The 25,279-nt window shown below is 42.1% G+C and overlaps 1 protein-coding gene across 15 annotated transcripts in view; it reads left to right on the top strand.

The window, feature by feature from the left end:
- Positions 1-23,601, top strand: part of CELF4 (CUGBP Elav-like family member 4) — a 1,026,742-nt gene extending 1,003,141 nt beyond the window's left edge. For 12 of the 15 annotated variants that reach the window (XM_075585138.1, XM_075584641.1, XM_075584993.1 and 9 more), the window contains 2 exons: positions 302-467; positions 21,128-23,601. In XM_075585138.1, coding sequence (XP_075441253.1) covers positions 302-429 — 128 coding nt within the window. In that variant the 3' untranslated portion in view covers positions 430-467; positions 21,128-23,601. Of the gene's footprint in view, positions 1-301; positions 468-16,829; positions 16,900-21,127 lie in introns of all 15 variants that reach the window. The other 3 variants (XM_075585050.1, XM_075585091.1, XR_012798727.1) reach the window with 2 other exon arrangements.
- The last annotated feature ends 1,678 nt before the right edge of the window (positions 23,602-25,279 follow it).

Raw genomic sequence — 25,279 nt, 5'->3', positions numbered from 1 at the left:
ATTCATATATAGCATTTTGGCGTGTGCCTCTGCTCTCTCCCAGCCATTGGCAGTAGAGGTGGACCGCCAATGGATTTGGTTGTCTAGATGTGACTTAGCATGTTAGGCACAGTACATTCAGGCTGGGTGCTGCTTCTCAGGATACTGCAATCTATTACCTACCCATCAGCATCCATCCCCATGCACTTCCCGTCTCCCCCTCGCCTTCCCATTGTCATCCTTAGTGGTCCTCACCGTATGTGTGTCATGCGTTAGTAGCCTTCGGCTTGTTAAGCCCCCGCATTGCTTCGTGTTTTGACAGGTTTTGTGAGTTTTGACAATCCTGCCAGTGCCCAGGCTGCCATCCAGGCCATGAATGGCTTCCAGATTGGCATGAAGAGGCTGAAGGTGCAGCTGAAACGGCCGAAGGATGCCAACCGCCCTTACTGAGACATTGCAGGAGCCTCTGGAGACAAGGACTAGCACAGGTAAGTGAGCAGGAGGCATGGCACATTGCAAGGGGACCAGAGAGGGAGGCCAAATCTAGAAGGAGCCAAATGAGAAGCTACTGCACCCATTTCACAGATTACCTCATCATATTACCATCTCAGTGATTTCAAACTTCTTAACAAATGTGGGACCTTTCATTAATGTGTTGTGACTCAGTGGAACGCCTTGCAAATCGATTGTGGCATCTACGTAAAAATACTATTTTTATGGTGGTGCTTCTATATATTTTTTAATAAATTTATATGTACGTATGTATATATAGTTACTGATGAGGGCAACCAGTTGCTGTTTAACCCGTTGGCTGCTTGAGGGGCTAGTGTTGAATTACTCACCCATTTGGCAGGAAAAGGGTCACCATGTTGTTCAGAATCACCGGTCCGTGTAGTTTCCTTGACACAGGCCCAGGAATCGTCTTGTTTTCGGAGAGCAGGAAGGGACATCATTTGTGTTGAAGAAGTGACGTGGAGCATTTCCCACCCGTAGAGTTCCAGCCAGGGCAAACCCTGCACAGATTGGCAGACTATATCTACTAAGCAATGTTATTCCGTGAGACGTCTTCTGGAGCTGGAAGAGACCTTTTTGCCCATTCAACCTTTGGGCTGTTATTTGTCTTCCCGCACCAGAAAGGTGTCTTATGGAATATCACGGCTTTGTAAATATGAGTCTATATGTTTGAAATAGTCATTTATCACAGTCAATTTATTGTGAGTAGCTGGCAGTTTGGCTCCTTCTAACAAACTGCGTTAGTTTACCAATGGTCTCCTTATAAACAAGGCCACCATGAAAGTCCTGTATAAAGGGTGACTAAAATAAGCTATGTATGTCATTTGTTTGCTGGATATGTGGATTACACTAACATGGGTTACATTTACTGTCATTGTTATACGTGAATGAAGTGACCGATATTTCCGATTGTTCTAGAGAGAGATGCTACTGAAGTTTATGGGGTGAAACTGATTTCCATGGATGGGTGACTAGGACGTTTAAGAGAGTGGTTATACTGTACCTTCTAGTGTGGTGTGTGGGGAAATGTATATGTGTAAGAGGGTGATCCTGTCTTCTCTGTAGATAATCTAGTTAAAGTCTATTGGGGTAACTAGAGATGGTTCTCATTTAAAGGGTGGTGCTATTTAAATCTTGTTTTTTTCTGAGGCGAATTGAATGACCAGTAGGGTGACACCATCTGAATGAAACATTAGGACCTGTAGGTACAATATTAGCGACTACAGTCAAACGTAAAATGGTTTTCCATGTGTTTTTGTCTTTGAACTGAAGATGGTATTTTGTATGACAGTATTTAGTGAACTCCCTAATTTTGGTGCATTGAATATTATATGGGAAAAAAAGTAACTCAAATATGCATTCCAGTGTCAGTTGGGAGGGGGCTCAACATGTACTTCCTAAATGATGTGAGTAGTGCATTCAGAAAAAGAAGAGCGACACATAATGGTATGGAAAGCTTGAAAAGTTTCATTGAGGATCTATTACATACGTCTTATCATATCAAGATGGTATTTGGACGTGATAAAGAACATCGATGTAATAAATCTTCAACATGTAAGTTAACATAGGTTTCACTTGATGGGGAACATGCGTGTTTTTTCAACCTCATCTGCTAGGGGACCATCTACACCAGGGGAGGCATACTCCAGTTCTCAAGGGCCTCCAACAGGCTACATATTAGGGATATCCCTGCTTCAGCACAGGTGGCTCTGTCATTCTGATTGAGCTAGTGATTGATCCACCTATGCTGGTGTTGGGATATCCTTAAAACCTGACCTAATGGTGGCCCTTGAGGGCTGGAGTTGGCTGCCCCTGATCTACAGTATAACTATGTAAGGTCTTTTTGAGGCGTGACAAACTGTGATGCACACAATGCATTAAAGCTCACAAGCCCTAGTACAAAGGAGGGTGGGAGGGTGCAGAGAATCAGTGATACTATAACATACACAAATATTAACAATGATAAACTTGTGCTGATACAAAATGTGATAGGTATTGATACTGTATACCAGGGGGTGTGCAAACTGGGGGGCACAGGATATTTTCCAGGGGGGGGGGGGGGAGCAGCGGTTGCAAAGGCCCTGCGCTCTTCCCCCAAGGCATTTAAATTAAATGCCGGGGGATCATGTGAGGCCTCTGCAACTCCCCTTACCTTGTCTTCGGCGACGCATCACCATGGCGACGCTGCGTCAAATGACGCCGTGGGGTCACGTGACATCACGTTGCCATGGCAATGTGACATCACATAACCCCGCTGCGTGATTTGACGCTGGAGACAAGGTAAGGAGGGGGGCGCGAGCAGGGGGGGAGAGCAAGCAGGGGGGCCAGACTGAAAAGTTTGCGCCCCCATGCTGTATACTATAGACTGAGGGGTCTATGCTCGTTGATACATATAAGTCTACAGGGAAGGATGGGAGAGGTCTAAGGGCCTTATTCTATCAAATGAAATGGCGCCAGTGACTTCAGTGGGGTTTTCCGTGCGGCGCTATCGCACCTCATAGAATAAGGCAAACGTGATGCATGTCTGCGGCAAAACATCTGCCCCATGTGTACTTATTTGGACATCGCTGTGGCTCTTTATGAAAGACTGGTGCTGCTGGTACGCGCCTCGCAGGTCCATTGTGTGACAGCACAGGGCCGTATGAACGGGAGTCGGTGACTTCAGAAAGGTAGCAGTTCTGTGCCTTGTTTCCAGGTCTTCCCGCTAAACATTGAGAAACATTTTTTGGTTTTTAATGTTAGAAAGATTTACTTAATACTGTATGTATTCTCTGTAAACAGAAAGCGTACCTTTCCAGGAGAAATCCCTGTAAAGTGGAACAGTGTGCAGTTTGTACTCTGAGTTTGGATGTGAAAAGGTAGCGCTGATGCTTCTCTCTCGTACCACCCTACCTCGAACCACTGAATAAGGGCAAAGTTAAAGGGGTATTATCTCCCAAAGTGGGCAGAAGATGGAGCTCAGTGGTAATGGCATTTGAAGTGGATGAATCCAGTTCACATCCCAGTGTCTGATCTCCTTGTAACCTTGGGCCATACGTACAAAGTAGCCTTCTGTGATAAGACACCGTCAGGAATACATCTTATAGCTCACTCGAGTCAATTGCCTGTACGGTGTCTTCTATGTACAGTGGTGAGTATACTGTCAGCACTATATAAGGGGGGAGGGGGCTTCCCCAATGTAGAATCAATGTGACTCTGCACTTTTAAATCCCCCCACTTCAAATAAAGTGTGTATATATATTTAGCAAATGGAAATATTACTGTGTGTCATTATATATATATATACAGTGTATATATATATATATATATATATATATATATATATATATATATATATATATATATATATATATATATATATATATATATATATATATATATATATATATATATATATAATTACCCAAAAATTGAGATGGCTGCTTTAGGAAACCATAGGGAACAGTAAGCGGGGTGAGAAGGCATATGGAGAAATAAAGGAAGACAATTAAGAAATCCACCAACTAAATCACAGCTGACATGATAGATTCCGTAACTATAACTGTGTGTGAGTTGGAGTCTGCGTTGTGTGCAGTTTGTGGAAGATGGATGAGTGAATCGGGGCTTCTAATTTGAGCCTAAGTGATGAACACAAGTCCTCCTTTTCCAACATTATCACAAGTTTATTTGCTTAACCCTTTATGCTGCCAGCGAGGCCTCAATGTTTTATTACATGTGAAAATTGTCATTTCTAAACATTTCCATTTTGTATGCAACACTACACCGTATAATCTAGCATAATCCGTGCCCGAATGTTGTGTGGCTGAACCTTTGCACTTTTTATGTGTACGTCAAATAGGCAGTAAATACTGAACTGTGACCAAGTCACCGTGCGCAGTGCCACCGCTTAATAACGGGCCCCGCATCCTTCATTCCCATTATCTGTTTATTTAGGTGCATTTCCATAGATCTGCAGTAGATTACATCCAGTAAAACTAGAAGGACTCTAGGGGGTCTACGTATCAAGGCGATAACGGGGCAATTCTGGGGCAAAACAAGCTGAACCAGATCGAAAGTGTTGCATGGCTTTGCACGGTATGAATTTCTTTGATACATGTGGGGGAGGGTTTGTTGCACAGAATTGCACCACTCTTGCCTCAATAGAAATACCGTGGGGCATATGTATGTATCAAGGGAAAAGTGAAGGGCATATGGGGCAAAATAACTGCACCATATTTATCACAAGAATATTAAAATATGGTTTTTTTCTTTGATGCATCTTGTGCGGCCTCTTTCCCCCAGAATTGCACCCCTTCTGCCTTCATACATAGGGGTGTGTGTGGTCTTCATTCTTAGTAAATACTGTGTACAGATATACCAGGCGACACTATTGCCATGTACTGGGGTGTAGGCGCCATCTCTGCCATTCGATCCCAGGGAAACTCTGTAATAGTGTAATGCAGGGCTTCTCAACCCCAGTCCTCAAACCTCCCCCCACAGCAGGTCAGGTTTTCAAGATATCCCTGCTTCAGCACAGGTGGCTCAATAAGTCCCTGCTTCAGCACAGTTGGCTCAATCAGCGGCTGATTGAACAACCTGTGCTGAAGCTAGGATATCCTTAAAACCTGACCTGTTGGGGGGGCTTGAGGACTGGAGTTGAGCCCCCCCTGGTGTAAGGTGCATCGGGATATCTTGTTATCTGGAGGCACAAAGGAAACTTGCTGCATTTAGTGTTCTGTGGGGGCTGGATTAAGGGTGCAGGGGAGGGGGGTCAACATGTGGGTGCAGAGTTTTCTACCCTCTACGTTTTCGAGTGGCAGTGTAATCATTTGGCTTGCACTGCTTTCCATAGATGCCTTTTCTATCCAACGGTCCAAGCATCGGCAAGCAGCACAAAGCAAAACATATCCCCTGTGTATGTCATGTGAGCTAGTCCTGATATAGCCACGAGCCCCTCGCATGAGATCCCAGGACAGCCCCTACTTCCCATTAAAGCCTAGTACTGAGCGTGATCCAAAAACTACAGCCACCCACGTACAAAATGCAGACATAGCCAACGTTATTAACGACATTTGGTGATGCTACCGCATTCGTTCCAACGGTTTTACTGCGAGCACCATTGAAAACCATGGTAATGTGGGCATTATCGCCTTAATGCATGCAATAATGACCCGTTAGTTCTGGCGCCTGTCTGCGTTAACAAGGGAAATAACACTGGCTGCATGGGGTGTCCGGTAGAGAGAAAAGCAAAGCCTTCCGTTTTTTGGAACAATCCTTATTAGTTAATGTTGCATATCTTTAACGCTTTGCTGGCCTTCTTGATTCCTCCTGGCAGCCAAAATGATAGTGTGTAAAGGGCTGGGGGAAATACAGTAGTTGTTATTTAGTTGTTATTTAAGTGAATGTAGGATTTGGGATGTTATGTGATTGGAGTTCCACAGTATGTAGGGCTTCATCCCTAAGGACAAACGAGCAGGAGGAGTCTATAAGTGTATACCAATGTAGACGTTCTCCATGGTTCTGTGCTGTATTATGCATCACGTTCATTCTCAAAGGGGATATGTGAGCAACGTCAGTGCAAATCCATCCAGGCTTCTCTCCAGCACTATGCAAATAATGACCACAATACGCCATGTCATTATGTAAGTATAAGCTAAATGATGAGAATCATATTCCTAAACACTGCACTTTCATTTTGCACTAAAAGAAACACAAAACCGATAACAAATATACCTTTATATCATTTAAGTAGCAGAGAGAAAATGTTCTTTCAACAAAAAAAATAAAATATATATATATATATATATAGAGAGAGAGAGATATATACACATTTATGCATCAAAATTCCATTTATTTATCTTCATTCCAAAAGGAAAATGTAAAAAAAATGATGTCTTTAAGTAAGATACCAAAGTAATGAGCCCATTAGTGAGATTCAGTCACTCTAAAGTGAATGTTTCCCCCATTTGCTTTGGCGGATAAAATGAATAGCTTTCTCTTATCATCAGGTCCGTTTTATTAGAATGTTACCTGGTTATGCTATTCTTCAGAACATTGCATAGTATATAATTCTGGCGCGCTCACTGTAGATAACTAAAGGATTTTTCAGAGAAACATCATTTTGGGGGACCAAACTCAACCCGGCAATGACCCGGTCTGGAGACGATTGAGTCGCACTGCAAAATGAGATCAATAATCAGGATGGTTTATTACCAATCTTTCGGTCCTCCGTAAGACCTTCTGAAAACCTTATGACCTTATGAAAAATCGTAGTCACCCACATAACTATTCTTCCTATTACCTCTTTACACTAATTAACCTACCTTCATTAGCCAAACAAACCAGTTAAAGAGAAAAAAAAATGTGAATCAGCATTGTCCCTGTATGCTCCACAGTTTGCACAAAAGAGATTTGGTACAGATAGTAACCTCCAGTGCCTCCCAAAGCTTTGAGTTATTAGACGTTAAACGCTTACATAATTATATATACATAACTATGCTTGTCTGATATGTTTAATCACCTAGATTTAACATGCTGACCATGCTACTGCCAAGAGTTTTCTTTGGTCTCAGGAAGGATCCTCTCTTTAAATACCACTCGTGGGTACATTTGCATGTCTCAGACAGGTCTGCAACCCTGTATACCCATTATCGCTTAGCAAAGGATTCTGGGTAATGACATGCAAATGAGCACTCACAGTGAGCCACTCTTTGCTACTTATCCATTTTAGCATGGACCCCTATAAGCTTCTGCCTGCCGCATTAGGCTACTGCCCCCGTGAGCTGGTGCGTGCGAGCAGCTGGTGGCGCCCGTAGCCTTCACCCGAGCGATCTGATGACTTCAAATCACTCGCGACAGGGAGACATGGCGGGAGCGCGGCCAAAACGTCACACGGCTGGTTCGCCCTCATTGGCTAAACCACCGCCGTGACATGGCCATCGCTCGGCCGCCGCGACAAAAGTCAAATTTCTTGACTTTCTAAATTGTGATCGCACTTTGCGCATGCGCGCGCACGCACGGACTGGGGCCGGCCCTACAGGGGGCCATCTCTTTGTTCACGCACACGCCGTCGCGAGCGCGATCACTGGGGACGAGGCCTTACACAGCTTTGACAGCACAGCCTGGGGTTAAAGAAGTGCAAGGCCCGTAACCCTACTCACAGACAGCTGTTTCTTTAATCCAGGGGTTCAAGAACCCCCGAAAAGGTCAGGTTTTTAGGACATCCATGCTTCAGCACAGGTGACTCAATCAGTGGCTCAGTCTCAGTTTGACTGAGCCACTGATTGAGCCACCTGTGCTGAAGCAGGGATATCCAACAAACCTGACCTTTTTGGGGGTTCATGAGGACTGGAGCTGGGAACCCCTGAAGGCTGGATAAGAAGCATGAAGTGAAAGCTGTAATGCACATTGAGCCGCATGCTGGAGGCCTGCCAGCCCATTTAACTTTGACTCTAAACAAACAGAAGTGAAATGAGATCTGCGAGCGCTCGTTATTTGTTCCTGTGATAGCAGGAGTGAGGCTCGAACAGTGTCACTGACGGCAAATGATAACGATGCCATATTTCTGCCTCTCCCGCTCTGGACACGAGATTGTTCTTTAATGAGCGCAAACTGCCTCCTTGTCACGATTGTGCGCAAGTCGCCGCGTCTGCTCGGTGCTCTGGAGAGCGCCGGGCCCTGGTCCTCCATCAAAATAATCCAATTTAAAGAAATGATTCATATTAGTGAGCGCATCTGTCTGAGGCCAAAGCAGAGGCTGAGCGTTAGTTTAATAAATGGTCTTCATTAAATTCAGCTGAAAATATAATCTGCCTAGAGACAGATGCTGAGAGCGTAGCAGAGAATAAGCAAAAGGGGTTAGTAGCTTGGTGTTGTCATTTGTTCTGCGGAGGCCTCAGAACTGCTCCTTGTTTGCTGAAATTGTAATTTTGTTATGAAGACACCAAATCCATCAGAGAAACCAAGCAGAGTCATTGCTAGTTCTTGTCATGTGCAGGAAATATGACTTTTTTCTGTGCATGTTTAACTGCTTCAGTGTTGCAAGGCATTCAACTCCTTGTGGTGTGTTGTATTGTGGTTGGCCCATTGGGGTGGATGGGGTCTGTTTATCATAGGATAATCTCTTTGCTACATTCCTCTGGCTGCTAAATTGGAGCAAAACCAGTGTAAACAACTGAATCAGACTGAGCAAAGGAGAGAAAACCCCATACAAAGCCATGGGACGTGTTCATTTGATCAATCTGGTGTCATTCATTGGCCCTGCTAGTAGCCCAAACTCTTGTTAATAACCCAGAAAGTCTTCCAGATACAAAACCGGGGTAAAAACAGTGCCAAAGAATGACACCAGACTTATCAAAGGAACACATCTCATTGCTTTCAAAAGGATTGCGGAGGCCTTAGAGCAGGGGTGGGCAACTCCATGGCTCAAGGACCACCAGCAGCACACGGTTTAAGGATAGACCTGCTTCAGCACACGTGGCTCAATCAGTGGCTCAGTCGGAGACTAAGCCACTGATTGAGCAATCTGTGATGAAGCAGGGATATTCTGATAGACTGCCCTGTTGGTGGCCCTTGAAGACTGGGGTTGCCCACCCCCTGCCTTATAAAACATACATCGGCATATGTAGTTCACCTATTTTTGTTGACATGTTTAGCTAAAATTGCTCTAAAATGTGTGACATTTTCCAATTTGGGCCAAAATACCCCAAAAACCTGGCAACATTTCCCCAGATGTTCCCATGAATTGGCTGGGGATTTATTTTCTTTTGATAAATCAGGTACAGGAATTTTGCCCCCGGTTTGGTCGCTGGGACAAATTCGCAAAATGGCTGACTTTGTCTGCTAACCAGGAGAGTGCATCGCTCCGCCAGGTCTTCTTAGCAAAACCGGGGCAAACCAGAGCAAAGCCAAAGCACCCAAATCCCCTCTGTTTAAAAAAGATTTATTTGTCTTCTACCTGCTGCTGTTTTTGCTCCCGTTTTGCAGTCAGAATAAATAGTTCTTAAAAGATCATTTATAACGTCCTCCCCACTCCCAAACAAGAGCACTCCCACTGTACAAAACATCTCCAGATGCATCAGTCTGAGGGGCGTCATTGTACTCTATAAGGGCTAGGCTCAGTGTAGTCAACGCTCATAACGTGACGTTGCCTAAAACAGGAGCGGTCGTTATTTTCCCCGGAGGTTAACACGCATCCTCAAATCTAATTTGTATGCAAAAAAACAGCAGTGGTTCTGAATATCATTATCATAGGCTTAACATTGCATTGTCTTCCAATAACGTGATGTTACGCCGGCCGTGGCGTTGCGCCTCTCCAGATCGCCAAATACAGACGCAGCGAGACTCGCTGTCCTCGGCATCGCGGGTGAACAAGCAGACGTCACCGGCGCCCGGGACCGTGCCTGCCACGATGGAGCTGCTGGGGGGTGGGTGGTCCATGCTCCTGAGTGGGAGCTCCCACAACGTTAATCCTGTGATGCCGTGATCGCACGTCGCTGGCGTCACACGCAGGAAACGCTCTTGCATTTACCACCTATACAATCAGGAAATTGAGCAAAGCATTACAACAAACTTCTCTTTCTTTTTTAACATTGATACATCTGCCTCAACGTGTCTTCTGCTTTTTGTCAATTTACTTAAACCCCGTTTTTCTAGGGAAGATAATGAGAAATTGGAATCTCATTTTCAAGTATGTCCTGTGTAGCGTTAGGGAGACAAATGATACCATAAAAAGAACCATTAATTACTCTCACCGACAGCTCTAAAGTAAGACACGGGAGAGTTATTAAAGTTTCTGAGGGACTGGCGACCTTTGAGGAAGTAAGGAAACCCATTCCAGAAGTGATATGCTCTCTATGAAAAAGATTAACGACTTGCGTCCTTATTAGACTTGGGACAGTGAATAGACTTATAGGTGACCATACCTGTAGGTGGTTGGACTGTGAAGTCATAAGCACGATCCTCCAACTCTCCATTACGTTTCTTAAGATTAAACAAGAAAAATGATTTCCCCCTGAAGCCACGAGTAGCCATCCTAATTTGGTACACATGTCTTCATAGGAATAGTTACACAAAAGGGCAAAACTTAAAATAGATGACAACTGGACCGGCACAAACCATCCCGTTTACAGAGGTATATCGTGGGTGCAGCACATAGACTGTTCCCATTGTCAGTGTTTTGTTGAATAGTGTGTTTCTGGAAATGTAATATAGGCAAAGATATTTACATATAGACAACCAGGCAGATGGGTGAAGACCGACCCCCTATAATCTTATACTTTGTGCTCTGTAGTGTACAGTACTTCTAGCTTCACAGTGTAGAGTCAATGCAATTGGGTCAGACTAAGGTGATGGAACTTGAGGTATTTCTGAGTCCGTAGTATTTTATCTTAAGTGCAGCTGCAAATGCAGACCCCCCAAGAAGGGGCAGGTGCACTGTCCTCACCTGCATCTCCTCACAGTGTCAATTTGGATTCTTTGATCTTGTCATCCCCCAAGGAGCATAACACCAATATCCCATGTAGTCTGAAATGGTACAATACAGCAAGTCAAATGACCAGTTCTTAAATAAAAGTGACTGTAAAAACAAAGATAATTTCCCCCCCCCCGCCCCCCAGCTCTTCCGTTATTTTAAATGGAATATAGTGTGTGAACCAGTCCCAGAATAAATCAGTTGTCCGTGCTCCCGATGGGATTCTTGGTTAACGCTATGCAGGGATGCAAACAGAGCCCTGACTTCAATGGCCCTTCATTATAAGATGTGGTGTACTGTGTAATACATAGTATGCTTTCTTACAAGCGAGTCTGACCTTCATAGGAGAACAACCAAGTCCCATGTCACCTCTCCATCCCAAAACCAAGTATATTTATGTGAGGCAATAACGGTTCATAACCTCTCCTCCACTGGCACAAAGTTTCAGACTCCAGAAGTCAGGGTATGATGACATTTGCAAAGAATCATATGAAGCCCAGCTGACACTTTTTCCCTTTGAATTCTTATACTTATAACCCAGGGCAATCATGTTGCATGCTCGGTCTTCCAAAGACAATATTCCAGTCCCCAGGAGTGCTATATATCTCGTAAGGTCAGCAAGTGATGTAACCTCTTGACCTACGTTTTGGCATTGTGGTCTTATAGGATAAAAGAAAGAATGGCCTCAATTAAATGTATACGATCTGAGATGAAGAGAGTACAGTGCAATATGTCTGTCCGTTGCCCGTTCTCCTGTGACTGCATAGATACATTTGGAAGATGTGAATGTAATCGGGGGCAAAGGAATAATCCAGAGCAGGGCACTGCTAGCTAAGTCATTCCTGTACGCTGACTCTCCTTTCAAATGAAGTCTGTGATAACATTTTCTTTTATGTTACTGGGCTACATACTTTAAGAGGCTCTGTTAGGCAGCTAGATGACGGGGTTAAACTACACAGTGTGGATCACTGCTCTTCCATAAACAGTCTACAGATATTTCTAATAGGAATATGTACATTCAGGACCTGTGCAGCAAGCCCTGTATATTTCATCATCTGTCCTGAAAATCTAAGTAGCCATGCAGAAGAATTCATCTTCATCGTTATAAGCTCCTCTTATTGATTGTGGATGTTTGTTGGCTGTAAGCTTTTCTTGTTGGAAGTAGCAGAGCTGTAAAATGTTTTATTTGTAATCTTTTCATTGCGCTGTCTGCTCCCATATTCTTACGGAGTGATTAATGCTCAGTATCTATTACTGTTTGCTGCAGGCCTCAGCAGTGCAGGGTGCTTGTAGCCATAGGTGACAATAGCTTGAATGGGCTGTTTGAGCCCTTAATCCACTATCCACTGCATGCCTTGGATTGGCATTGATTTGCAATAACGTATATAAAGGGTTCATATAGACAACCAGACATCATAGACGGGTGAAGACCGACCCACTATGATCTTCTAATATGTGCGTTGTAGTGTACAGTACTTCTAGCTTCACAGTGTAGAGTCACTGCAATTGGGTCAGACTTGGGTACACCATGATGATGGAGCTTGCGGTATTGCTGACGCCGTACTGCTTTACCTTAAGAACAGCTGCAAATGCAGGTCCACTGACACAAGGAGGTAGTGATATGTGTATCGTGCTCATCTGCATCTCCTCACAGTGTCAGGTGGGATTCTTTGATCTTTTTATCCCACAAGGAGCATTGCACCAATATCCCGTATAGTCTGAAATGGTACAGTGAGTCAAATGACCATTTCTTAAAGAAAAGTAACTCTAAAAATAAACATTATTTTTTCGCCCCTCAGGACACTGTTGTGGCGGCTTTGGTCACATAGGGCGCTGTGTGCTAAAGTTTCCCACCTGCAAAACTGGAGCAAAAACAAACTGTACCTGGTTAATGTAAAAAAAAGGTCCCTTAGGAAGCAATGGGGTTTTTTGCTTTGATACATTTGGCACGCTTTTTTGCTCCTGTTTTGCCCCAGTTTTTAGCAGCTGGGAAACTTTGATGCAGAATCCCTACAGCTGACACATACAGACCCAATGAAACTGTATGTTATTTGGAGGAAGGCTGACCAGGGAACTGAAGAATATTCATTAGTTTGAGAGAAAGGGGGTCTTTGGGTTTTTATTTACTGTAGAATTCCTGCTGCCATACCGGGCAAGACCAGTGCAAAAGAACGGTACCAGCATTAGCCAAGGAGAAACTCCAATTGTTTTCAATGAGATTTCCCTTTTGAAAACTCCGGTGCTGTTTATGGCACCGCTTCTGCCACCGTTTTGCCACTCGGTGGAGACCAGTAAATATCCCCATTTGTATCCTGATGCTCCAAAACCAATGGTTTCAGAAAGCGCCCTAATTATTTCCGGAGCAGGGGAAGCTTCTAGATTTCATGAAAGTGGCTCGTGCTTAAATGAACATTTCTAAAAAATCATCTTCTGTCTTAGAGAAGAATCCCGTGAGCAATGATGCTAAACTGGTGATCTGGGGGGCGTGGGGGTGCACCCCCAAAAGACCGGAAACTCTAATGTAATATTAGACCGTAGATCAACAAGTGCAACCCTCCCTCCCCCAAAATTGTCCACAGCTAAACCAAACAGTATCTAGAACAAAAAAAGATAGGGGGGAGAAACGCCTAACCAAGAGAAGAGCCTGCACCCCGTAAAATCTAATATCAAAAAATTATACAAATGTACATTGAAATAAACCAAATAATGCAAAGCATGTCAAAGGCACAAAATAGAATAAAGGGGCGACACACCGGAGACACCCTCAAAGTTTTACGTAACAAACCTTTTCTCAAGAGGAGTTCCAAAGATGCCGCATACCTGCGTGCTTTATATAGTGTACATGCTATACACCTATTGGACAGTCACCCACGCATGACATAAACGTCAGACACATCTCCAGACTTCATTGAAGATGGAATATACTGGACACCTAACAAGCTCCTATTGAACCCCCAAAATAACCACAACATATATATAAGCATATGAGTGTCACAGAGGAGTGCTACTGAGCATGGCAATATATATTTAAAACCAGAGACAGAACATAAAACACAGACAAAGCTCAGTTTTTAGCACATCTAGTGAAACTCATACACGGTACAGTGCCTAAATATATATGTATAAATATCTATTAAGTAAAATGGTCTTTTAGTTTGACATTTTTGGCCAAAATTGTTGTAAGCCCCTGAGCCAACTTCACGGCAGACCACAATTCAGGGGTCCCTAACGCTAATATAAATTCTTAATAACCTTTCACTAGATGTGCTAAAACTGAGCTTTGTCTGTGTTTTATGTTCTGTCTCTGGTTTTAAATTCATTGTAGATGGGGCAGGGGCTGCCCAGTTTGTGTGACAATGCATCAGTCGAAATACATTAAGAGGACGTTTCTCAGTAATTGACGTTTGTCACTCACGAGTGTCACGGTGTTCCCATGGTGACGCTTTTGATGTTACTCTGATAACACCTCACCGGACATGCCGACTTCTATGTCACACTGGGGGGGGGGGAGGGAGGTAGCCGTCTCAGGGATGTGGGTGAGACGCTGAATCACCATTACACTATAAAAACACGCAGGTATAAGGTACTACCTTCCATCTCCTCTTGAGAAAGGCTTGCTATAGTTTGTATATGCGTTAGCCATTCGTTTGTGTATGTATACATCATTGTTGCATTAGATTTGACACTGTGCAGATTATTTTCTCTTGGTTAGGCGTTTAACCCTCTCCTTTCCCTCGAGTGATGAGAAATGGACAGGTAATCAGTATTTTTTGTAGCTCGCGTGTGCCGGGACAGGTCTGCTTGTCATGCGAGATGCTTAGGGATGTACATGCTGCAGAACACATGGCCTTAGGTATGGCATTCCACAGGTATGGCATTTCCTGGAGGTATGGGAGACTTTAAGACACAGAATTACCTCTCTGTACTGTGACATCCTCATGCTTTTATTTAAAATACGGCTTTATACACTATAGTTTTTAGGATGGAATATTTTTACATTCCTTTAGGTTCCAGGGGCGGACAATACAGTAGGTGCTCCAATGTGTCTGTCTACCTGGGAATATTACTTAAAATGTAATTGACTGTGTTTGCTGAATTGTCAACCTTTAGCGTTATAATGTCACAATAGTCACTTAAAGCTGCAGTTCAGTCTCTTTTTTTTTTTTTTTTTTACATCAATAGTTTCATGTGGGCAATCTCTACTTAACTAAAGAACTGTATAGCTGCTGGTCAATTCATTCTCCATGTATTGATCGGCGAAATTTGGTGACATAATTAGTGAAGGGATCTGTTTTTAATCTGCTTCTGTCTCTCAGTGGAAGCTCATGAATATTCATGAGCACTGCTGCACTGACATGTGCTAGAGGGAGGGCAGGGCTGACAAAGGGGTGTGCCAGAGCTTGTGACAGGACATGAAGGGGCAGTGCCTTAGCAAATGCTTGTTAAAATAGAATACAAGAAAATTGGTCTTTCAAAGTTGTTTTTTTAAAAACAGAAAATGCTAAAAGTATTTTTTCTTACTACAGAACTGATTTATTAAAAAAAAAACACACATGCAGGATATTGACTGAACTGCAGCTTTAACTACAGGAAAAAATTGTGTCTCAAGTTGGCCCATAGTACAAACGTTACCGGTGAGAAACGGTACTCTTTTATAATTGATGTACAGTAAGAAACTTGCTAATCTTGTTTCATCTGTTCGATGCACATTTCGTGGTGCTGTAGTACTGGACGCCAGCTCAGACCTGGTTCTATTACTGATAAGGGGGTGTGGAAATGTGCAGCTTATTCAAACACTTCCTCTAATTCTTCATGATGCAGGCATGGCAAAAGGGGAGCAGGACATTTGAAGGTGCATGTTCCAAAGGACCAAAGGAGTGTTAAGTACTGTATCAATCTCTCGGCTGCAAAACGTGGGCAAAATGTGGTTATCATTTTCAAACCAATAAATCCCCATGGGATGTTTCTCCGTGATCGATCTGGGGCTAAATGTGGCCACTTTTTGCCCTACTTTTGCAGCTTGGAGACTTAGGCTGCGCTTATAGTGCCGGCGACGCGACGTCAGGCTACGGTCGCTGGAAAAATCAAATTGAGATGACTTCCAGCGATCGCGGCCAAGCCGTCGCATCGCGCTTACTATAAGAGCACGCGACATCGGCAATGCATTTGTTTTGACGCGACATCGCTGTCGCCGGTGCTATAAGCGCAGCCTTAGATACATTTCCCCCCAATTTATTGCCAAGGTTTATTTAAGCGCTTCGTGCGTACTCCGCCAAAAGTGTGAAATAAAAAAGCTGGCTGAAAATGTGTATCGTAGACCAGGGGGGCTCAACTCCAGTCCTCGGCATCCCCCTCACAGGACAGGTTTTCAGGATACCCCTGCTTCAGCACAGGTGGCTCAGTCAAAGACTGAGTCTTTGACTGAGCCACCTGTGCTGAAGCAGGGATATCCTGAAAACCGGACCTGTTGGGGAGGTGGTCTTGCGGATGGGAGCTGAGAACCCCTGTCATAGACCTTGCAATACGATGTTTGTAATATCATACGGTACATTAAAAGCATGGTTTCCTTATACACCACTGCAAAATGTTTCCATCCATGTTCACTGTTGATCACGTGTCCATCATTCTGTGTGTCCCTTTGCTTTCTTTTCATTTCTCTCCTTTTATTGAATGACGTCTTTCCTTTCATTGCCCCCCCCACCCCGTCTTCATCACAGCTTTTCAACCGATCTGTGCGTGCCGTTTTTGTTTTTTGTTTTTACGTCTCTTCCCTCCCCCCCCCCACCCCCATTTTCCAAAGAACGAGCAACGAACCCAAACACGCACGCGCACAAAAAACAAATATCTTGTCTTCTTTTGTCATTCAACCCAACCCCAACCTAACCAGACCCCACGCGGTCTCGCGCCGAAAAAGTTCACGTAATGACGTGAGAACGGAGAAAAGCGCCCCCCAGTCCGTAAGTTCAAATCAACTAGAAGTTGAAAATGTGAAAATGATGGCGTCATGTAACAAGCTAATGAAGTGGGTGCATGACACGCCGTGGAGTTTTGTGGAGGTGCTGTGGTTGAAGCATTATTTTTTGGATGTTGTACCCGTTGATGATTGGCCAGTCATAATCACATGTGCCTTTTTTTTTTTTTGTCGTTATTATTTGTCTTTTGTGCTGCCACAAAGTTTTTATGCTGTGTTCATTCTGTCCCGTTTTCTTGGTGCTTGCAGTGGTAATCCTGTTCTTTAATTTACTTGTCTAGCGTTGTTTTTATGCTTCGTTGGTGTCCCGTACTTGTAGATGGAAAAAAAATCAAAAACATGGATTTGTGATTCTCAGAAAAAACTGTTATGTGAAAACCTGAAAATCCAGAGTCAGTAAAAACTGTTGTGGTTGAATATTTTGCACTTGAAAATATTGTGGTTTTTTTTGGTATATTTCTATATTTCTATATTTATGGAGACTTTGGGGCCTTTTTCAATTGACTTGTTTTCAGGAAATCATCAACTGCACAATGAATTGTAAATAAAACCCACTTAAAACAATTAGTTGCTTCTGGTTTAGTTAAGGATCCGCAAAGAAGTAAGATTAGGCTAAATTGTAAATGACACATTGGATAAAGGTGCAGTCCCACTTAACATTTATAATAGTGTACAATACAGTAACTCATGTAACAAGTAACCACTATTCTGCCAAATTTAATATAATAGATTATACATCTCACACCGTTTTTTAGAGCATGCATTACGCATAAATATATACTTCCTTGGTAATTGGCCAGTTATACCAATACCAGTGATCAGTGATCCATCATCTGAGTTATTGTGCTAAACTCTACAATCCATATTGGATCTAGAAAAGTATACATGCATTGTCGGCTGTTAGTCCATTTAATGGACCAACAAAATCTTCATACATTACAGTGTACAAAGCTTTGGAATCTTTCCAGGTGTATAGTTAGAACATTTTTACACTATACTTGAAGAGGAGAATCGTGAGGTTTCGAAAGATGTGTAAACTACAATGTCATCTTCCTCTGTCCTTTAAAAGATATCCCGGCCACATACCACCCATCTCAGTTAGCAAGCAGTTCTTCAAACATTCCCACGTTTGAAAAAGTGTAAAGTTTCCAGAAACAAAATGTTTCACATCGGTATTTCGCCAAAGTAGACAGCGTAGGATTTCACGATAACAAATACCCTCATCTAAGTGCAAAAATACAGAAGAAAAGGCAGCAGATAATATCATTAGGACCAACACTACCATTTATTTGTAGATATCTGCCTTAGAGGGCATCATATTTCAACAGAAGCCCATTTATTACATGGATAAAATGACAGGAAATGGCCATTGTATTGTATTGTATGTATGTCTTTATTTATATAGCGCCATTAATGTACATAGCGCTTCCGAGCAGTAATACATGTGGTAATCCAATAAATAACAGATAATATAAATAACAGATCATGGGAATAAGTGCTTTAGACATTAAGGAAGAGGAGTCCCTGCTCCGAGGAGCTTACAGTCTAATTAGCCATATAATACAACCTAAAGAACAACCCCGACGCAGGAAGGTGTTACGTACAACCTAACAAAATTCAGGAAAAGTAGCAGTTATATTTCTGAATACCCTAATCTGACAGTCTCACTGTCTTTTGTTATGTGAAAGTGACACACAGAATACATGGAAATATAATATACTTTAAGGACTGATCTATATATAAATTAAAGTGCTTGTTGATCCTAGATTATCTGCTGTTGATTGGGGGTGGGGGGGGAGGGATAGGCATAGGAGCTATCCCAAATCCAGCCACCACATCCCTCCGACTCCTAAAATCAAAAGCACACCAATTTAGGCTGACTGAGTGGGACTGGACCTTTTAAACCAATTCAAAAGACAAAAGCTTACTACAGCAGTTGCAGGCAAAACAATAAATATTTGTATTTGCAACTGAAAAAGGGTCCTTGACAAGTGTTTTCTTTTGTTCCTTTAATTTTCTTTTGGTGTTGTAATTGTTTTAAAACTGCTGTGTATGGTTTGCTGTCTGTTGAAGCAACAGTGTTGAAAACCTGCCAGCATGGATTGATATGCAGCATGACAAATCCAGCAGTGTGGATCCTCACAGCTCCAGTTTCTTGATGTAATAAATCAAAGCGTGTACAGAAGGAACCTGCGTGCTAGCACTAGATAAGGGTTTCATGTGCTAATCCTTAATGATTAAGCATCCAGCTGAAATGCCAAGCTTAGCACCATCAGGATTGCACCAGTTTAAAAAAAAAAAAAAAAATTTAAAAAAAAAACTTCTTTTGCAATAATTATCAACATTACAGTTCTATTTGATGAACTAAAACAAACACAAAAGCCTCTATTTTCCACTCCTTCAAAGTTTTTTTTTTTTCTTCCATTATGGGAAGAAAAAAAAAATTGAAAAGCACATGAGAAGGCGGGAGCAGAAAACCCACACATATTTTGCTTCAACAATGAATTGTGTCTTCATATAATAGTTTATTAAATATTCCTCTGCATTACTGTGTCTTACACATGGTTTATATAACCCAAAGCCCGCGGTCCCAGCGTACAATATTATACGTCACTGGTCATTAAGCAGATAAACAATCAGAGGATCATTCACTAAATAGGGCTTCAATGTCCAATATTGCTTTTATAACAGCTCTTTGCTCTTGTAATTGACCCTGTAGATAATTGTTCTGGTCTCTTGAAGTAATTAGCGAAAAGTTTAAATCACATGAAATTATTAAAAAAAAAATGCTGTTTCCAACAACTCCGTAGCTCCGAGTAAGGTGCAGAAGGCATTTCTGAGCCTCACTCTGTTGATGTTTTTTGGGGTTCTCTGCAACAAATATGATAGAGCGAACTACATATATTTAGCGATATTTTTAACAAGGATTTTTCCCATTGAAATACATTTGCATTGGGATAATTTGACAAAGTTTCTAGTTATCCATATTTGTACACATTACTGCTATTCCAGTTCATCAATTAGCACTCCAGGCAGAGAAGTGGCTATTGAACCTGTCCTTAGAAGGCAGCAAAACACACCAGGCATTAAGAATACATATTCATTTCTCTGGTGGATCCAGCTCATTTCTATATGAATTGGATATTGGTTGGTTGCCCCAAATGTCTGTAACCGGGGCTTGACGAGCCGTTTGAGGGACACTCTCTGCAATCTAGAGCTTAAATAACTTGTCACATCTGTTCCCTTTTAAAATGCATGGAATCCTACACTAACATGGCTCTATATTCTATGCACATCGGAAGGTCATAAACCAATGAGGTTTTCTTTCATTTCCCCACCAAACAAATGAAGATGATCCTCTATCCTTAGATATGACATCTGAGAGCTGAACGCTTGTAATTCTACATGTACTGTAGGTTACATCTATGAAGGTGGTTATGTATTGGCTTTACATTAATGTTACGAAACATGAGATGGGTCTGTGTTCTCCTAGCTGCCCTTATATTTCATAGCACACAAGTCCTCCTTCATTAATAGCATAGTGTATATGTGAAACCACACCCAGCACAGGTGGTTGGCACAAAAAGAGTTTGCAAAAATGTAGACCCCCTAAAGTAGACCTTTCTTCAGCAACACACAACTTTCCAATATAGTTGGATGGAGAGTTGTTCGTGGCATGTTTGAATACTAGAATGAACTAGTATTTAGAATATGTAAATATTCTGTGTACTAGACTATATTTCCATAGAACAGGCAAACAAAATTGTGCTTATAACTTCCGGCATGTTAGGAATAGAAGGTGACCTGCATTTATCTGCCACCGAGCTCCTGATTGTAGACAGATAGCATGGGATAGTAATTTATCCTGGGGAGGTGGACAGCAATTATTATTTGTAACAAACCTTCCAGAAGCTCCAAGGCTCCTCGGTTAAATATCTTGCAAAAATGGGATCTTCCATAGATGTGTCAGTGGGAAAAATCCTTGCTGAAACCATAGATAAGACTTTAACAAACACCGTGAGTGTCAGCATAACATACTGTATTAAATCACATACGTAATTAATCAAGTGGTCATTTCCCACCACGACTACCTCGTTTAAAATACATAGCAGTAAAAATGGTTCGCTTGAGTTTCAGGTCAGGCTATATTTCCTAATTAGCACCCGCCTTCTAATTGCTAAACTTGTGACTGTTTTCTTTTTGTTTGCTTGCAGGGCAGGAATTGAATGGGCCGTATTATAACAATACAACATACATATATAAATATATATGATCGAGACGCGCTGGATCACCACTTTGACATATCAGCACAGTACCAATCGAGCTGAAGACTTCAGACTTTTCTCTCTTTGATTGTTAAGACTGTAATATTTCTTCGATGAAAAGTATCACGTCTGCTAAGGTGGAATGGGACTGCAGTGGGGAACATCAGACAGGATGAAGAACAATCGTACTTTCTGAACAGACACTGATAATACCATACACAAAAAAAAAGGCTTTCTCTTCTAACAGGAAACCCGGAATCTGACAAGGAGTGCCTGGCAACCACCATGAATTCTGTTGCCATGGTACCCCCATAGCAGAAATTACTAGAAGCATCGTATCCGTCATTCCTTAGCTATTTAGGGACCAAAGGACCAAACTTTTTATCGCAGACTTGTAGCTGTATGTAAAATATGGAATTAACTTCCTATTTCTCAGCTGTTCTTAAAACAGCCTGAGGGCAATTATATGAAATATGTAAAGAAAAAAAAGAAAAAATGCTTAAAATGCTTTTAAAATGGCAAGATTATAGTTATTTGATACTATGAAAGGTTCTTTGGTTACATTAATTCAGTTATGAGAATTTCCTATGGTTTTCTGTATATTATGTAAGGAGTAAGCAAAAAGGGATGAAAGAATGGGTAGCTATTAAAAAATTAAAAAAAAAAAATAAGTCAATAAAAGAAACAAAAAAGGAAAAAAAAGAACAAAAAAAGTAAAAAAAAAATTGATAAAATAAATATATTAAAAAAAAAGGGTAAAAAAAACACATTAGAGAGATGGTTGTAGTGAAAAGGTTTGTAAATGCTTCTAACTATCCCGATTTAAAAATCCTAATAGTTGTACAGAATTTAACAGAAAAGTTTAACATACCTATATCATAGAAATAAAAATTAGAGAGCAAAAAATGTTAAAAAATGCAAAAAAAATAAAAAAAATTAAATAGACGTTTAGCGTTATTGCTAAGAGAAAGATGTTGTAGAATTGTAATTTTTTGTAGAGTTTAGACTAAGCATAAATTCCTAATCTTTGCCAATCGCATTATGTATTGAAGAGGATATGAGAGGCCATAAAGGCAGCTTTTTAACTGCAAGCATTCCACCTATTAAAAAAAAAAACTTGACTTGTAGACAATGCAATGAACTATTAAAGTTACAACAGCTAATGGCTTTCTATCAGTTAGCTCTGACTTGAAGAATGACACAGCTATTGCTTCATAACTTCGTAACCTGCTATTTGCTAAAAACCTTCCCATCATCCTCTGCTTTAGTAGTTTCCATATTTGTTCTAGATCTTCAGGGCAAAAGTTAGCCTAGAACCTTAATATTAAAAAAAAAAATATTGAAAAAAAAAATAAATATATAAAATAAATAAAATAAAATAATACAATCTTTGAAGAATTTCTGAAACTGTTTACAAGGAATTTTGAAAAACAGGGGATGTTTAAAATGATGCTGGCTCTGTTTTTCTGTAAATAAATTTGCATATTTTGTAGGACTTTTAATTGTAATGATAGAGGAAAAAAAAAAAAAAACCAAGGAAAACTATTTAAATGAAAGCACGATATTTATCTTTGGTAATTGACTTTAGAGCAGTTTAAAAAAAAAATTAAAATAAAAAAATAAGATGTTGCTTTAGAAAAAAATAAAAACTCGGATTCAGAATAAAAAAATAAAAAATCAATAAACTATTTCAGAACACATATATTTAAAAATATATCATATTTATTCTAATTTATATCCACGGTATGAATTATTGCTTTCATCTCCTTGCGTTGTTTTCACTCGTTTTAGTTGAACTAAAAGAGTGTAATGATCATGTTTGATTTTTTTTATATATATATATATATATATACACATATACATAAAAGATTCCTAAAGTGTTAACTTGATATCACCATGTCACCCTTCTTTTTCTTCCCAACACCCGTCGGTTAACCCTTTCAGTGGACTCTATTACAGCCCTCTTTGCCACTGAATGGATTAAGAGACGCTTTCTGTCGTTTCTTCTTTTAACCCCTTGGCTGCCTGGGGAGGGGGGAGGGCGGTCCTTGTTGCAGGCCCCTCCGGCATCGAAGGGGTTAATTTTCTCTCTCTGGGTTTTCAATGATTTCGAGTCATTCATGCATTGGTTCCTCAGCGCCGAACCCGGGCACATCTTTTCCTTTTCTCTCCCCCTCCCCCCTCTCGTTATTCTTCTGCTGCCGACAAGTAGAGAGTGTCATTCCTTCTCTCTCTCTGCTTTCGTCCCTCTCCTTCCTGCTGTTAGTAAGTACAGGCGTGTACAGCAGCTGCATTTCCGTCCGACTGCTCTTTTCACTCTCAATTACCTATAAAAAAAAATGTAAAAATGAAAAAAAAAAAAAAATATCCCTGTAATCTTCTGTAATTATTGAATGACGCTTTTCAGCTTAGCCCTAAATAAAGCACAGTTTAAAAAAAAAAATACAAATTGCCGTGTCGTTCTTGTGATCTTGCCTGCAATGTGTGAGAAATTCCATGTGATCTTTAAAGTGGAATTGTCTGTGGGTCTCCTACTTACAGTACACTTCTAGGGACCTGCGTCCAGATCCCAAGTTGCAGTCGGGGGTCTCCTATTTACACTTCTGGGGACCACAGTCCAGATCCCAAAGTGAAGTAGGGGGTCTCCTATTTACACTTCTGGGGACCTGCGTCCAGATCCCAAGTTGCAGTCGGGGGTCTCCTATTTACACTTCTGGGGACCACAGTCCAGATCCCAAGGTGAAGTAGGGGGTCTCCTATTTACACTTCTGGGGACCACAGTCCAGATCCCAAGGTGAAGTAGGGGGTCTCCTACTTACAATACTAGGGACCACGGTCCAGATCCCAAGGTGAACTATGTGAAGTGAAGGGTTCTCTGTCCTTCAGATTTCATGATATTGGTAGTTTAATAAAACATGACCAATGCGAGCCAATCATGTTATCATCTCCTGATGACATCACCGCTTTTTAGAGTCTGTTCCCAGTGGGTATATTGTATTGTTGTCCAGCAGTTTACAATGCAAATATGTCAGGAATCAATGGGTCCCCTCTCCAGGCCTGTAAGTGTTGCAGTTAACTCGGGGGGAAAGCCAGCTCATATGTGACCATATTTACTGAGCAGTGTTTAGACACCTTATGATCCACTCACTTGAATAGGCAGTAAGGTGCCTTCCAGCAGCAGAAGGCATCTTGTGGCATAGCAGAGCTTGCCTGATGGCAGTGCCGTCGGTGCTTGTACACTGAACCCCGCGATTACAGAGGCCGCACAGTCTCCCCCACAACAATTGAACAGATTGCCAGGGGAAAGCACAGGGCCTTTATAACTCTCTTATCTTCTCCGGCGGCATCTCCTCCTCTAAGGTCTCCCATCATGTCTCCGCTATGTCCAATGGTGCCGCGTTGCCATAACAATGGGACATCACATGATGTCTCGACGCCATGCCACATTGCAATGCATACGGGATGCCGCATGGCGCTGTGATGTCACATATGTCATGGCAACGCCATTTGACGTCGCAGAGCCAAGATGATGGGGCCCTGCAGGAGGAGATGCCGCTGGAAAAGGTAAGAGCCGACGCAAATGTCCCTGCACCGAGCCCCGCATACCTCCCAGCCGGCCCTTCATAGCACTGCTTAGCAAACATAGGCTATAATGTTAAAATAATAATAATAATAATTACGGAACTATGAGCACAGATTGCTACTTTGGGACAAAGACATGTGTGCCGGGTCAAATCGAAGAAGTTTGTTAATGAAGTTCATTAGTGTAGGCACAGATTGTTAGCCAGATAGGTCTAAACCAAGTGCCCGGGGGGACCGCATGAGGCCTCTGCAGCTTCTGTTACCGGTTACCATGGCGACGCGTCGCCATGGTAACCGGTATCAAATGACGCTGTGGGTCACGTGACGTCACCATGGTCACATGACGTCACATGACCCCGTGACGTCATTTGACCCCGGAGCCGTGGAGGAGAGGGGGCGCGAGGCGGGGGGGGGGGGCGCGAGGCAGGGGGAGGAGGCGCAAGGCAGGGGGGGGGTGCGCAAGGCAGGGGGGGGCGCACAAGTTAAAAACTTTGCGCACCCCTGGTCTAAACCACATCG

Source organism: Ascaphus truei, chromosome 1, assembly GCF_040206685.1.
Source record: "Ascaphus truei isolate aAscTru1 chromosome 1, aAscTru1.hap1, whole genome shotgun sequence".
In the NCBI taxonomy this organism is placed as follows: domain Eukaryota; kingdom Metazoa; phylum Chordata; class Amphibia; order Anura; family Ascaphidae; genus Ascaphus; species Ascaphus truei.
This window is presented reverse-complemented; position numbering and strand designations above follow the sequence as displayed.